The following is a 14,883-nucleotide window of genomic DNA, read 5'->3' as shown; positions in this document are numbered from 1 at the left end:
ACAAATCTTCTTTTGTGTTCAGCAGAAGAAATAAATTCATACAGGTTTGGTACACCTTGAGGGTGAGAAAATGATGACAGAAGTTTCATATTTGGGTACTGATAAAATATGGTTTGAGAAATTCACGGGGTGAGAAAGCTGAATTTTCATTGCTGGTTGAATTCATTACTTCATTCATTTACTTTTGATTTAATTGTTTAATTCATTACATGTGCTCAAAATGCAGTTGTGTCCACAAGGGGGCATACGGATTGACACACCTGTGTTTACCTGAAAACATTTGAATGCCAACATTTGGTGTCATTGGTACGGTGTATGAATCACAGTCGTCAATGGAAGACAATTAACTTACGACCTCAGCAAAGGCGTAATGACCGACAGTTCCTGTAACAACATCCCAGCTCAGCTGTAGCCTACTTTTCAGTTTCGCTTTATTATACACAGACAGTCCTCGCAATTGAAATACGAGACACACTTTAACACTTGGTGTTAACCTGTATTATCATTATCAGCATCCACATTGAGAATTAACATGGAATCAGCTTATTAATTCTTTATTAAACAAATGTAACAGTTGTGAACACGGCATTTCTAGCCATAACACAGCTCCGAGGATTCGCGGTAGGCTACTCAGTCAGTCAGTCAGTTCCGGGGTGTTTCGCAGGTTGTCTGTTTGAATAGTGTCTATGGAAGTATGAGCGTCGTGCTGGAGTTAGAGTCTTTAAAAGCTGCCTGTGACAACAATAACGACCCCGGTGACCAAGGAAATGAGGTAAATTGTCAAAAATGTTTCTTTTATTCATTCTAACCTAGTCTTATGTTCACGAATAGTTTCTCTACTCTGTCTGGGCAAGCGCGTACAAGTTCAGAGAGCACTATACAGTTTTAACCTGAGGGACTTGAATTGTCTCTTTTGATCGAAGGATCTATGGAAAAAACGCTTTGATTTTACTTGGTACAAAAAGTACTGTAGTTGTAGCCAGGCTACCTTAAATGCATGACCTAAATTATTAGGATATTATATAGGCTACATTATTGTATTCCAGCTTCATAGAAGGCTACCATATGTCCCCAGCTGAAAAGTTTGCTGGTCTTGCGTTGAGCGCTATTTGCTGGTTTAAACTGGTCTCCCAGCCTGGCCAAGATGGTCTTCAGCTAGTTTAATGATTCTCCTAAAAACTTATAAAACCAGGCAAACAGACAGACCAAGCTTGGAGACCAGCTAAGATAAGCAAACCATCTTTGGCTTGTTTACATGGCCATTAATGAATTATGATATTATGTGGATAAGTGACCTGATAAGAGACTCTCAAATTTTTTTTTCTTATCTGTTATTTCATTATTATTCTGTAAAACACACTACACTAGACATTCAATTCATACATTAAATGACTTGAATACAGGAAAAAATTTACCTTGAAAAACAAACACACCCACACTTCTGGGCAAAAAAATAAATAAAATTTGGGCAAAGGCCAAAATGGCTAAATGCTTTTAGTGGTCTTAACCACAAATATTGTCTAGGAAATTAGCTAAAAATAAGCAAATGCACTGTTTAAAAAGGCATTGTTGTCTCAGAAAAACATCAAAGACATAGTTGCATGGTGATGTTCCTTAGCAGTGTCTTCGAATCGAAAATCTGGCGAGAAATATTATAATAATGCATCTCTACCACAGTGAAGCTTGGGGGAAGAGGTGTCATTGTGTGGGGAGCCTTTTAGCTGCTGGTATTGGTGAGATACTTCACTGTGCAAAGTCATACCCCCGGTTTCACAGACAAGGCTTGAGACTAGTCCCTGTTTTAAAGGGATAGTTCACCCCAAAATGAAAATTACCGCATGATTTTCTCACCCTCAAGCCATCCTAGGTGTATGACATTCTTCTCTCAGACAAATACAATCGGAGTTATATTTAAAAAAATGTCCTGGCCGTTTCTGTTTGGAGTCCATAAAAGTGCATCCATCCATCATCCACACGGCTCCGGGGGGCCTTTTGAAGTGAAGTGATGCGTTTGTGTAAGAAAAATATCCATATTTAAACCTATCGACTAAAATAACTAGCATCCGGCAGACGGACGTACGCATCAAATTTACGGCGAAAGACTAACCCCTGACCCGACGCACAACGTATGACGAACGCGGATGCGTAGTATACGGAGTATAGAGCAAAACAAAACACCAGTCATGGAATAAAAGTCTAAAACGACAATTTTTAAAGAGAAATGTCGGAGGAGCTTGAGTTTGTTTCTCAGCCCTGTTTATTTGAACTGCGAGAGGCGTCAAGACTTACACTACTCCTGCATCCTACATCATACATCTTCAAGTGTTACTCTTTTGCCGTAAGTCGAATTGCGTAGGGCGTCTGCCGGAAGCTAGTTATTTTAGTCGGTAAAGTTTTAAATATGGATATTCGTCTTATACAAACACATCGCTTCGCTTCAGAAGGCCTTTATTAACCCCCCAGTATTGTATTTGTCTGAAAGAATGACATATACACCTAGGATGGCTTGATGTTGAGTAAATCATTCATGATTGCAATATGCCATAGGTGGGTGCTTCTGGCACTGGTATAGTAGGAGCTCTCTCCATCTTCTACAAAATATAAGAAAGACAAAACGTTTAAGCCACTTCGTGGTGGACTGGCTTCCTGGAAGTATGGTGTTCACATTGTAAAACTAATGCTAATGTCTACAATATCAGTAATTGTAACCTTAAAACTCATAATTCAGGTGAAAAGTATTATATCAACTCATATTTATAGTAAATCAACAAAACAGAGGACTCTACTCACTCCTGTTACTTTAACTTACTCCTGTTATTTTTCATACAAGTAACAGGACTGAAAGTAACAGGATTGAGTTTTTAAGCAAAACGTTATCAAGTACATGGCATATGGCCACATATCATACATGCTAATAGTGAGGACACTGAGCAAATTCTAGTTACTTGCCAAAAGTGAATATTTTTAAAATAAACAAATAAAATCCAAGAAAACAATTTAGGTAACAGGACAGTATGTTGAGATTAACCTTCTCAGTCATAGTTACAATGTCATCAAATATACAGAAATCAAAATGAGAGTACTTACTTATGGTCTTCCCATTGCCTTCAGAAGATCTCATGAAAAAAATACATTTTAAAACAGATTGGATGTCACACAACAATGCAAAAAAAAAAAAAATCAGATTTCTGAAGGATTTTAATAATTATATTTCATGGTAAAGTTTAGAGATAGCGAGTGGGGACATGCAGAAAATCCTACTTTTTTAGTGTTCTATGTAGTTTTTATTTATGTTTTTAATTATACATTTTAAATTTGTAGTTAGCTTAATGTGTTGGACATTTTGCTTAATAATAAAATGGATTTTATAATTAATTTTCATGCAATTGTATACATATAATGTTCTGGGGACAGAAATGTCACCCTTTAGGTGGAATGGCTCATGAGCTAATTTACATTTTTTGGGGAACTATCCCTTTAACTGAAAGCAACTTCCACTGGCACATCTTAAAATATGTCAGTGCCATTGTTTTGTCTCAAGATGCACAGCAGTAATGTTTTTTTTTTCTAAGGCACGTTTATAAAAGCTACTTTAATGTCCTAATTGAACCAAGGTCTAATCCTGACTTAATCTAAGCCCTGTCTGTGAAACCAGGCCTTAAGAGTTTATTTGATTTTATTGCTTACACACAATTTCTGAAACTATGGCTCCATTTCTTTAAACTCGACTCATAAAACTACAAAAAAAAATCACATCTCTTGAAAAAACAAATTTTTGTATAGTAACTCTATACACACAAACCATCAAATGATTAGCCATACGCACTTCTTCATAAACACTACTATATTGTGTCTTATGCTTGTTCAGTGTGTAATTGATGAATTGTACAGTTATTGAACTGAATCAACACTGAACTGACTTGAGCTTGAGAAACAGAGGTGACTTGACTTGTATATATTTATAAAATAAAGAGAAATGCAAGGATGAAAAATGTATTTGTTTCTCAAAACATTGAGTTTTAAAATTCAAATTTGGTATATTTACAGTACACTATAAACAAAGGGGTAAAAATAAATAATTCCTCCCTCAAAAACAATGAGTTTTGATTTCTAAGTGAACAAATCATGTATAAGTGTTTTCACACATGACCGTTGGGTGTAGGTAATTGGGAAATGATTGTGCCATCTGTATATGGCAGTGTTTCCCAAAGGAAACGCAAGAGCCGTTAGTTGAGTAATGTGTCTAATGTAGAGAACGGTGTTTAGTATTTTGCAAAAGGTTTGATAAAGTGCTTGCCGTTTTGCAGACTTGGTCTGAAGATTAGGTTTACGAGTCGTTGGTTTCACTGAGTGGGCCTCAAGTATCACTTTTAGTGTCTTCAAAGAGTATAATGTCGTTTGAGTATAAGAGTATAATATGAGTCGTTTCTTCAAAAGTGTATAATTATATAAACTTAACACTTATATACACAAAACCATATGAAAACAACATGATTACAAACAGTACATTTCAAAGAACGTGGCACGTTTTAAAACTAGTTTTTCCCCTTCTTTTTAAAAGATTTACTCTTTTCTTCCTTTTCTTCTTTTCTCTTTTATGACATTGACCCAGTTGCCATGTTTGGTACTGTTTTGTTAGTGGCCGTCACTAAAGGTATATTTCTGTTAGCAGAGTACACAGACAACACACAAAATACTATTTCACCAACCAGTCTCTCTGACTGGCACACTTTATTTAAACAAAAACACCTGCATTCATTCAGTCACTGATTAGGTCACATGACCTGGGTCACAAAAATAAAACAGGAAAAACAAATACAAATGAGAGCATAATATTTGCACATCTTAACAATTTTAAAACACTGCAACTGTACAGAGCAATATTTTTCTCTTAATATATGTGTATATTGTGTAAATTGTGCAAGTGTTCACAGGTGATTCCAGGAAATGGATCTTGCACATACCACATCGGATCGGGGACAGATGAAGTTTCTAATCTTCTATCAACAACGCCACAGGTAAATGTCTTTTACTCATAACTTTTGATTGGCTGAAGAAATCAATGATTTACATTTGCCAGACGCTTTTATCCAAAGTGATTTACATTGCATTTAAGGTATACATTCTTATCAGTTCATGCATTCCCTGGGAGTTGAATCCGTGATCTTCCTGTTGCTAGTGGCATTCTCTAATGTTTGAGCTACAGGGAAGGCTTTAAAATAAATGAATCTGATGGTTTTGTGCCAAAGCAAAGCCATTTTTTGACATGCATAACCATTTGGACATGGTTTCAATGCATGGTTTCAAACCATTTTCAATGTAGTGTATGTCAAAATGGGGTTGCTTTACAAAACCATCCTAGTTTCTTTCATTCAACTACATAAGCTGGTCCTTCCACTTTGCATGCGCTGAAACTTGATATGCAATGACTCAAATAAAAAAACATGCATATACAAAAAAGTGTGCCTCTAATCTCTATTTTCACTCATGTTATTCAAGAAAGCTTCACTTGATACGTGCGCCCTGACACCTCGTGCAGAAATGAGACAGCAAACTGATGCTTTAGTTTTCTTGGACCTGTCTGGATTTGTGTTTTCAGGCCACTGAGAACAATCGGATACAGCTAGAAGTGGATGGAGTCGGTGCCTATACTGACTCACAAACTGAAACCTCAAAGGTAAATCTGAAAACTAGAAGCCATTATTTAGGTGTATATATACATGTGGAAATAATGTGTATAGTAAAATGTGGTGCATGTTTATTCCTCCTGAGTATATTAGTCCAGTTAAGTGCACTATTTTTTATTTTTTTAAGAGGATGTGTGGTCAAGATCACTGGTCCTGAAAACTGTTTGCAAAAGCAAATATGTGTGCACTGTAAATGAAACGGCTCTCAGTATCCGGACTTGCCTTTGAACAACACTGAGATACAGTAAGAACACCTTGTGATTGCAGTGGCGAAGGGAGTTGCTGAGCCTGAAGACAGAACTGAATGAGGTGGTGGTGTGGAAACTCAAACTATGGATGGTGATACTTCTCGTCTTCTTCACCATCGCTCTGGTTATTGGCATCTCATTGATTGTGTGTGCAGGTATAGATTCTCCATTGATTTTCATTGTCTACTATGAGTGTTATTGATTATGTCACTAGTGCAATCTTGTTTCTTTGTATTACAGCCTGGTTAAAAGTTATGAAATATGTCTGCATAATTTGGTATGTTTTATTTTATTACAAATAAAACAAATGACTCCAAGCACTACAACACCTACAAAATCTTTAACAAAACTTTCATTGTAATATTTAAAGCAAAGCTATGCATTTTCGGGAATTTCTTCGCTGTATTTTCGCTGTTTGCTCGCAGGTTTCTCTATAGAGCTCCCCCTACAGCTTCGGAATAGATATTTGACAACATTGTCGTAAAAACTCGTTGGCGACTCTCAGATACCAGAGGTAGTAGATCAACAACATCAAAGTAGACGGGACCTTCTTTACAACGTCGTCTTCATTCCGGTTCGAACATCGTGAGGGAGCGCAATAATGACAGAATTTTCTTTTGCCGTAAAGCAATTAGTTAAATCGTAAGACCTGATATCACGCGATACTTCCTGACGCTGAGGCCGGTTGTTGCAAGGGTGGTTTTTCCGCTCACAGGCGATAGGAGGAAGCGAGACGGCCACCATTCAACCCGAAAAAAGTCATATAACTATTCCAATGAATCCGAAGCTCAGTTAAGGTAAATTAAGCTAAAAAACCCAGCGTCATTAGAGTAGACTAGTGTATTGGTTGCGTTTTACTGAATCTATATGATACTTCAATGCAATGTTTGAGTGGTAGATAATAACCATATATCGTCAATATTATAATATCAAGCTACCATAGATGAATCTGCAAATTTTACAAATCGATTTGCATTATAGCTTGAGGCAAGACAAATAAACAAATATCACAGACATGTTAGGTATCCTAAAATATGATTTTGTACATCTTATATATTTACTTGCAAGAATGTAGCCCCTACCAAACTTGTACACGCCCTTTAGACATAGGCTTTCATTTGATATTTTTTATAACATAGTCAGGCAGACAAAAAAATACAAAAAACAAAGAGATAGTATGCAAGCAATATACTTACTAGTCCAAAAGCATGACAGCCAAGTCCGCATCGGTCGGGCACCCCTCCTCCTCCTTCAGCTCACGCCAGCGAGAAAACGCTGGCCCAATGTTGATCCTTTAATGCGAACACTTTCTCGTTTCTCGTCTTTTTGCTTTCCTCCGACAAAACCTTTGCTTTCTTGCTTTTCTGTGCTGCTTCGTCCATGACTATAACATTTGGCAAACAAACGCTAGTTTGGCTCGCACGTCCGATTTTAAGGAAGTGGGGGTGGTGGTGGAAGTGACGTATAATGCCGTAAAGCAGTCGAACTTTGTAGTTCTCTTTGTTCGCCGGTTACTACCCGAAACCCGAAGTTTAAAAGTACGATTAAAAACGCTACAAACCCCGTCAGGCTATGGCAGACGTGTCATTCAACCTATTGTAAGTCGATGTACCATCACAAGAGACTTGGAAATATATTATGAAGGTTGAAAAGTTACCTAGTGCTGCTTTAAGTGTGTAGATCTCATGTATTGTGAATATTTTGAGAACTGGAAGGGGCCAAGCACCGAACCTTGAGGTACTTCAGTGGTTAGCTGATATTGCTTAGATACTGCTTCCCTAAAAGTCATCTTGCAGAATCTTCCCATGCACAGTGTGTAAAGGGTAGATTATTAAACCTGCATAGTTCCCTTTTAGATAAAGGGTGAAGATGTACATTTTTCTACGCCGTGAGAATTGCGTGATTGTTTTGCGTGATGCATTATCCTTCTGCAATGAGCAGCTTTTAGCCACCTAGTACAAAAAAATAGACGTGGAGACTGAAAGTTTACGTTTAATGCCTCTAAAAAATAAGAAATTAAGAAAACAAATTATCTAGAAAAAAGTGATTTTCCTTAAACCTTGAATACATGTGTACACTTCTTTGTATGGTGTGCTCGCGTCATAATTCCAACTTGTAATAAGTGTTCACGTACTCATAGAACTTGTAATTACAACTTGTAAACTGGGAATTTTCGGAAAGCTCAGACTTGTGTCCTACACTTCTGGGCTGCGTCTAAAAACTGATAAATGCTGCCTTCGGAGGTGTCATTTCAAGGTAGGAAGGCATCAAGGCACGTCCGAATCCAATGTTAGCTTGAGCTTCACTTCCTGTCTCCTGAGATACCTTCATCTGATCAAGTTTTGAAGACCGCATACATGCATCCATCACTGCCTTTGATATCCCACAATCCTGCGCTTTCCATTCTGTGACAGTTGAGCTAATGATGCCGTCTGACAGTTGCAGTTGGTGATCAGTTTGTGTAAATGTACGTTTTTGATCAACAGTTTACACTTTTTATGTCATTTCTAGCTAGAAATGATTGTAGTAATTAAATACTCGCCTAGTTTTCACCAAAGCTTGCCCTATTTATAGATGATTAAACCATTATTCTGCCTCAGAAGTCCTTCGTACACAAACACAGCCAGCAAAGTCAGCGAGGCAACAAGTCTAAGCTTTGGGACGTAGCCACAGTCATAAGGACTGCAAGAGTCCTCTCTTCCCGTTTTACTTTTTTCAGCATGTTATTCACGCCAGATGGTACACCAGATCATACATCTGAACCAAAAAAATATTATGTCATTGACCCTTACAGCCTCTTGCACCATGCAGGTCATGACAGATTTTGAGTTTTTCCAGTTCTTCTAATTCATGAACATTATAGAGCGTATTTGGTCACTTTAACCTCAGCTTCCTGTTTTTAGCTGATGCTAGTCGGATCTGGCTTGAACATATGGCTTTACAAATTGATGTTTAAAGTAGTGAGACCAGACAAGCCTTTCTCTATGAATCTGATGGAACCATGACAGAAATAATCACAAGATAATTCATACTTTACTCATTTAATAATATTTTAACAGCATAAACTTCACGATCATGTCTTGATGTGTCTGCTGAGTCCGTAGCCTTTTTTAAGAAACTGCTGAAGACGTATCTTTTTCGGCAGCACTTGATCCAGTAATACTAACACTTTCTTCTCTATTCTAACTTAAAATAATAATAATAATAATTGCATTGGATTGTGTTGTGAAGGGTCATAGCACTTACATACTGTTGTCCTACTGCTAGTTTAATTGCTTCTATTGTTTCTCATTTGTAAGTCGCTTTGGATAAAAGCGTCTGCTAAATGAATAAATGTAAATGTAATGTAATCATGTCTTGATGTGTCATAAATTGAAATGCAACCATGTGATTTTGTCAATTTTAAGTAGTTCCTGTATAACAATCCGATTCTGAGTGTTGTTTTGTAACCCTCTTGTGTTTTGCAGTTATTGATGATGATGGGGATGAAAATTATGACAAATCATCATTCGTGGTGAAGCGCTTCTTCAGAGGGAATTTTACTCTGGACAACAGCAGTTTCACTTCAGACCGAGAGATGCTGCAGGTCCATTATGCCTCCAAAGTACGTTTGAGGAACCCATTCATACTCTCTATGTTATGTCAAACATACATTCATGGATTTAAAGATATGCTAACCAGAACCTTTTGTCAAGTTTCACATGATTGTCATCACTAATCTTGAATCTGAAACTAAATTATTGTTCCGTGTTCAATACAATGCCATACTCCATGGAAGCCATGCATCTGGTGTCATCAATAACCACGGGAAATGATTTTGACTCATTTTCTGTGACATATAAAGGGCAAGACAGGACAGAAATGTGTGTTCTTTGAGCTGTGAAGTTGTCTAGATTGTTATTTTACAGGAGGGACTACTTTTCTAGGTGGTTGAACCGGTAGATACAAGTCTCTTTCGCATACATTTCTACATTGTTTGAAAGTTAGCGGGTTACCGAGTTTGAAGGGAAGAAGTAAAAGACAGTATAGTTGTACTGTACCTAAATAATTATCTTAACACTTTTGGGTTTTAATTATTAATACTTGCAGTCTTTTTACTCAATTGAAGCTGTGGATTATTAATGTGAACACTAGAATATGAGCTGCCTGCTAACTTTGTTATTGTCTGTGTTGTTTAGTATTTGTTTGGTGGATTATGTTGTATTGGGATGGATATTGGTCTAAATGCATTATTTCATGTCATGTTTAATTTTTTAATTTTAGGTTGCCTCTTTAAGAATGGTAACGGATGACACTTATCATATATGGCTAAATCTGGCTAATTTACAATCTGTGTCTGTTAATTTAATGAACAAAAACACAACAACAGTGTAAACCTTGTGCATTACACCAGCTACTTACAAAAAGGAGTTATTTGAAACATTTTTTCTTATTGCACAACAGACATGCAAAATGACTAAGACTCTGTGCACTCAACTATTTCAAAACCCCCCAAAACACCTTGAGTCATTGTTATAAAGGACATTTGTAGTAAAAGGGATAGTTTACCCAGAAATGAGCATACTGTCATCCACAAATTCATTTACTCACCCTCATGTCGTTCCAAACCTGCATGGAAAATAATTTGACTCTAGAACTATAAACGCGAACAATGCTTTCACAAAACAAACACTGTTACTTCTTGATAAATTCTCACAAGTCACATAAGAAGAGCAACCACAGACGTCAGGATTTTTTTTCTTTCAAAAAACAAACAAACGCTTTTTGTGCTCCACAGAAAAAAGAAAGAGAGGTTTGGAACAACTTGAGGTTGAGTATAAAACAAGCATTTACTTTTAATGTGTAATGTTGCTGTTTGAGTATGAAAAAGGTCAGCAAAGTCACTCCAAAGGCAGTTATTCTCTACTATTATATCAGTAAACGCTGTTTGAAACTCCCTGATACGCCTCCACTGTAGTTTTGAGTTTTCGTCCCAGACCGAACGTCACAATATTCCTTATAATGACATATGCAACAAAAAAAGGGTGGGGCCTGGTTGTGATAGTTAGTAGTGTGTTGAAACTCGTGGTTATGGTAAGGGGCGTGACATTGCCGAAACACACAAATGGTTGACCAATCAAAACACACTGGTCCAGCCGACCAATTAGAGGGAACTGCGCTTTTCAGAAGGAGGGGCTTCATAGGCTGCGTTTACACTTCTTAATGCACAGATCCAATCTCTTGACTATATCTGATTTTTTTTTTGGCCCACCTGTTTACATTCTCTTTAGACACCCATTAATTCCCGCCCAAAGTGATTGTCGGTGATCGCTTTACTATGCGACCTGGTAGACCCTTTAAATTTATTTATATAATTCATGTTGAGTGGCCATGATTATTTGCCAGCATGAATAAGATAACAGCTGTCATGGATGTTTTGCAGCGCTAAATCTGACTGAACGGATATATACTGGACAATAACGGTAATTTTTGTTTGTTGTAGTTTGTTTGCATCTACGGCTTGTTAGATATAGAATCATTTATAGATACAGGTCCTTGAAAGTTTTCTGGAAGAAATGTCCATATTATTCCCTCCTGTCCTCTAATGTGTTATTTCGCCTACACTTCATGGCCTATGCGTAGGCTACTAGCTTGCTTTATTTACGCTAGTTACGCGCATTTATACGTTACGTGTTTCCCGCGTGAGGTACTTTGTGTTGTACATTGCCATGATGAACTAAAAAAAATGGCATATTTGTGTTTGACACATGAAAACTGTAATAATGTATCTTACAAGGTAATACGATGTAACCTTGCTCTCACTTGAAATTGTGTCCCCACATTAAATGCTTGAATTTGAGGGTATTGGACCTGGAAAGGTCCTTGAATTTGAAGTTAACCAAGGTGTGGGAACCCTGCTAAGTGAAGCTTGTTGGTTTAATTACAGCGACGTTATCACTTCATTTAATTACAGCAAAGTAAAGCTGTTATGTTTATAAAACACAGCTCCTAAATGTTCAATTTCTTTACTTTATAAAGTTTCCACTTCCACAGCAAGCGCATACAGGCACATCGGTTTCATAATATCAAATTAAAAAGCTATCTTTGTGTGCAAACTTGAAAAATCGGATATTGTGCGCAATATTGTGTTTACACGTGTGCAACAAATTCCGATCTGTGTCAGATCTTTTTTTTGCCAGTGTAAACTAAAGCAATAATTGAAGCCGTGTTTTACATTGGATTTAGAACAGCTAAGGGGCGTTGTTAGGCACGACGCGGAGCGGAGTGGGCTTATTGCTTTTATAAAACGGTTACTCCATAAAAATATACATTTCAATATTTATTTTATACATAAAATAAACACCAGCAACAAAAATATAACGTTATTAACACATTTATTCCTCCGCCAAGCAATGTAGTTCCAAAGAGGTTGCTAAGCAACACACGCAGCAACAGAGAATCACAAACGGCAGTTGCGCAGTAACACTAATGTAATGCGCTCACAGGTGTGTGTTTGTTGAGTGATTTACAACGGTTTCGAACGCGGCTCAACCAATCAGAATCAAGGACTGGAACTATCCGTTTCATAAGCAGACTTAGAGGCAGGAACTAAAACCGAGTGTTACTGACAGACTGGGAAGAGAGGTGCTGCAACAATGTCAAATATGTGAAAAATGTTTTTGTTTTTTTAATGAGGCCAAATTCAAGAATTTAAGAGGGCATGAAAAGTACCGTACTCTTTAAAAGAAAGTGAAACGTGCTTGGCCTGAGCAGGGTAGTGTATGAGCCACAACTTGCACTTCTACTTTCACTGTGACTGCTGTTCCTGGGAGGCATCACGTCTCCTTCAAGTCCATTCTTTGATTTGAAAACTCAATCTCTCTGTCTGTATATCTCAGCTAACAGGAGTCTACAGTTCTTCTCCTGCGTTGGAACGGTACTTCTCCAATGTCACCATAAACCATCTCCAGTGAGTCAATTTCACACTCCACTGTCACATTTTACAGCTTCTCTTCTGTTTACTTGTTGTCCAGACTGTAGTGTGCCTTTTAAACCTGGTCCACACATCATTTTTGTGTACCACAGTTTTTTTGGTGTGGCCCAAACACACACATTTCACTTTAATATCAAGTTCAAGTTGTCAGAAATGAGCGTTTAACCCCTTGTTTCGATACAGGGACACTACGGCCCGGTTTACGCTACAGTTCATGATGCCTTCAGATCATGAGGAGCTGGTACGCTACACTCTGAGCCTAAAGATGGTTAGAAATGTGCTTCTCCAACACTTTCTTGATCAGGACACTGAAGACCACTTCTATATCATACCAACATCACTCCGCATGGAAGGTGAATACACATAGAAATGGATGTATGGAAATGATAATGTGGCAAAATATATAATTGTTGCAGTAAAGCATGCAGTACTACCAAATGAATACGTTTTTGTTTTATTAGTAGACTTGACTGATTTTCTTGTTTGCTTTTGTTTTTCAGTTGGGTAGATGCGTAGAATTTCAACTACAAGATCCCCCCCCCTCCCCCCCAATGTGTGAAGTTGAACCACTGCCCTCATCAGAAAACAAAACATTCACATCATTCACTTCCTTCTCTTTTATACTCTAACAGATCTGCTAATAATAATAATTACCCGCATCAGTAATTAACATTTAATAATCACTGCTCATATATTTTACACATTGTATATGAAAAATACCCCTTTTTTTACATTTCATAATACTTAATCCAATCATTTAAAACAATAGTTTCACACAAACAAATCGTTTTTTACTGTATTATTATTATATTTTACCCTAGATGTAGCGTATACTGTTTAGGGGTATGGGGTTTTACACTTATGTCACAGTTTAAGTCTCAAAAGGTCATCCTAACCCTGATTATGGAAGTCCTAAACCTGTCCTGTTGCTATGATGGGAACTTACATGTTGCTCCAGGATGATTTTCTGTTAAATATGTACTGTACTTTTATTGGTTTTTATTAAATGCTAGGCCATTTTTTTAACCACTGTAGAGCATTCTTTGTATGTGTGTGATTTTTTTTTTTTTTTTTTTTATATTGACCATAATTATATTGTCTGCTGGTCTTCTTAGGGTGTGTTCACACTTGTAGTTTGGTTCTTTTGGTCCGGACTGAAAAAAAGAATACTATCCATTTAGTCCTAGTTCGCAACTACGACGTGAAAAAACAGGCATGCTTAAGCATTTTGTCCTTTCATCATGTCCTGTTTTTGGTTAGTTGTGTCTTTGTTCCGTATTGCGTTCATATTTCATTCAAACTGCACCAGAGTGGGTTTGGAAGTGGACCGAGACCCATCTTTTCAGCGGTGTCGGTCCGCTTGTTTGGTGCGCACAAGGGTTCGGATGGCAGCGTTCACACTTATTCAAATGAACCGCACTAACAGAGCAATCACACCTGAGTTCATTTTAATCAAACCAAACATGCCAAGTTTGAACACACCCTTAATCAAATTAACTGCACTAATATCTCTTGCGTCAAAGCATGGAAATTGCCTAATTAGTTTTGTTGTAATGTCAAAATTAATACTTCACAGAATTGATCCTGCCAAGCAGGTTTTGGGAAGATTTACACTCAATAATTCATATACCTGTACATTTTGTTCACTAGAAAAATAAACTATTTTTGCACCTGTTTTTTCCCCACTGTATTTACACAAGATTAATTTGAAAATATATTGAAAAAATGTAATAATAGAAAACTAAAGTGTGTGATATAAATATATTTTAATATACTCAGAATGATAATTCAGAATGTAAAGAACAACATATTATACAGTTATTTATTTTATTAGGACAATACATAAAACATACATAAAAAGAAGTGGGCTCTCTTGCCTGTTTATTGCAGAATTTGTTTAGTAATGACACTTATTTTATGCGTTAAATTGACACTGCTAGTAATTAATTAGCCACCAAGCTATCAGCATTGGTAT

General features: G+C 37.0%; 1 protein-coding gene across 2 annotated transcripts; it reads left to right on the top strand.

The window, feature by feature from the left end:
- Positions 1-230: 230 nt before the first annotated feature.
- Positions 231-14,763, top strand: c15h3orf52 (chromosome 15 C3orf52 homolog). Of its 2 annotated transcripts, none has more exons than XM_079610896.1 (8): positions 231-772; positions 4,935-5,018; positions 5,600-5,677; positions 5,955-6,090; positions 9,403-9,539; positions 12,814-12,884; positions 13,092-13,261; positions 13,409-14,763. In XM_079610896.1, the coding sequence occupies exons 1-8, from the start codon at positions 695-697 to the stop codon at positions 13,414-13,416; spliced, it is 762 nt and encodes a 253-aa protein (XP_079467022.1). In that variant the 5' UTR covers positions 231-694; the 3' UTR covers positions 13,417-14,763. The 2 variants fall into 2 exon arrangements, with proteins under 2 accessions (XP_079467022.1, XP_079467021.1); XM_079610895.1 differs by having other exon boundaries at positions 309-772; positions 4,926-5,018.
- Positions 14,764-14,883: the final 120 nt, after the last annotated feature.

This window comes from Phoxinus phoxinus (genome assembly GCF_949152265.1).
Source record: "Phoxinus phoxinus genome assembly, chromosome: 4".
Taxonomy (NCBI): domain Eukaryota; kingdom Metazoa; phylum Chordata; class Actinopteri; order Cypriniformes; family Leuciscidae; genus Phoxinus; species Phoxinus phoxinus.
Note: the sequence above shows the minus strand (reverse complement) of the source record. Positions and strands in the feature narration are given on the sequence as shown.